The sequence below is a fragment of the Gossypium arboreum genome, chromosome 7, assembly GCF_025698485.1.
Source record: "Gossypium arboreum isolate Shixiya-1 chromosome 7, ASM2569848v2, whole genome shotgun sequence".
Classification (NCBI taxonomy): Eukaryota; Viridiplantae; Streptophyta; class Magnoliopsida; order Malvales; family Malvaceae; genus Gossypium; species Gossypium arboreum.
Window position 1 is genome coordinate 45,758,401 of NC_069076.1, and position 1,324 is coordinate 45,759,724.

At 40.4% G+C, this 1,324-nt stretch overlaps 1 protein-coding gene across 1 annotated transcript; it reads right to left on the minus strand.

Annotated features, from left to right (window-relative positions):
* Positions 1–302: 302 nt before the first annotated feature.
* Positions 303–734, minus strand: LOC108475230 (uncharacterized). Its single transcript, XM_017777213.1, has one exon. It carries the CDS (start codon positions 732–734, stop codon positions 303–305), a length of 432 nt encoding a protein of 143 aa, XP_017632702.1.
* Between the last annotated feature and the right edge of the window lie 590 nt (positions 735–1,324).

Genomic DNA, 1,324 nt, shown 5'->3' on the forward strand with positions numbered 1-1,324 from the left:
CATCATATCTATGAATGCAACCGGACCATTCGTCTAACCAAAGTGCATAACTAGGAACACGTTGTGCCCATAACGAGTCCTAAACACGGTCTTATGAACATCCACTTCCTTAACACTAAGTTGGTGCTACCCAAAACAGAGATCAATTTTTGGAAACACAAAAACCCCCCAGAAATGATCAAACAAGTCATCGATCCTTGGAAGTGGATACTTATTCTTCACAGTTAGCTTATTCAACTGCCGATATTCAATACACATCCTCATGGTCTCATCATCTTCTTTACAAATAGAATCGGTGCCCTCTAGGGAGACACACAAGGGCAGATAAAACCACAATCCAGAAGCTCTTGAAGTTGAGCCTTAAGCTCTGTAAGCTCTTTCAGTGCCATACAGTAAGGAGCGATGGACACCAGAGTTGTACCCGATAAAAGCTCAATGCCAACTTCCCGATTTTGAGATAAACTCGGTAACTCCTCAGGAAAGAAATCTAGAAAATCCTTCACTTTTTTGATATCCCCGACAGTAGAGTCCCCAAGAAATGAAACACTGACAAAAGCCATATACGCCTCACACATTTTTTGAACCAATTTCTCAGCCATAAGAGTAGAGATCACATTAGATAGATAATCTCGACGCTTACTAATCATAACCACTTCTTTATCTTTCACAGTCCTCAGAGCAACCCTCTTAGTTGCGTAATCCAAACCAACTCGGTGCTCAACTAACCAATCCATCCCTAGAATTAAGTTGAACTTCTCAAACGGAAGCTCTATCAGATTTTCAAAAAATACATCCCCTTACACTTCTAATGGAGCATTCCTATAAAGTTTATTAACCCGAATAGACTGCCCCAATAGACTCAGTATAATTATCTCACTAGACGTTTTCTTAACCGAAATTCCTAGGTTTTCAAAAACAATATTAGCTACATAGGAGTGTGTAGAACATACCCGAGATAACGTCCGGAGCGTCTCTATCCTCTCGGCGTCGAGTGACATAAACCAATATAGGCTATCTCGACTTAGTTTGACTAGCACCTCTGCTCGGTGCTCTCTGTCCACGACCCATATCATTACCAACCCTAGCCAATCCCTGGCCCTTAGGTGGTTGTTGAACTACCCTTTGAGACTGTAAAAAACTCGATCTTGAAGCTTGCATCTGATCAGCTCACTGTGGACACTCTCTAATACTGTAACAGCTCGATTTTGGGCCTAGTAAGAATAGTGGTTTCAGGACCGCGAATCATACATAGAAAAACTTGTTTTTATTACATTTTCATGATATGCAATTTTATGACATTATGTTATGAAAATTCATTTGAAAA

What these genes read in the sequence shown, in the direction of transcription:
- LOC108475230 (XM_017777213.1), bottom strand. Translation starts at nt 734, where the DNA reads ATGGATTGGTTAGTTGAGCACCGAGTTGGTTTGGATTACGCAACTAAG.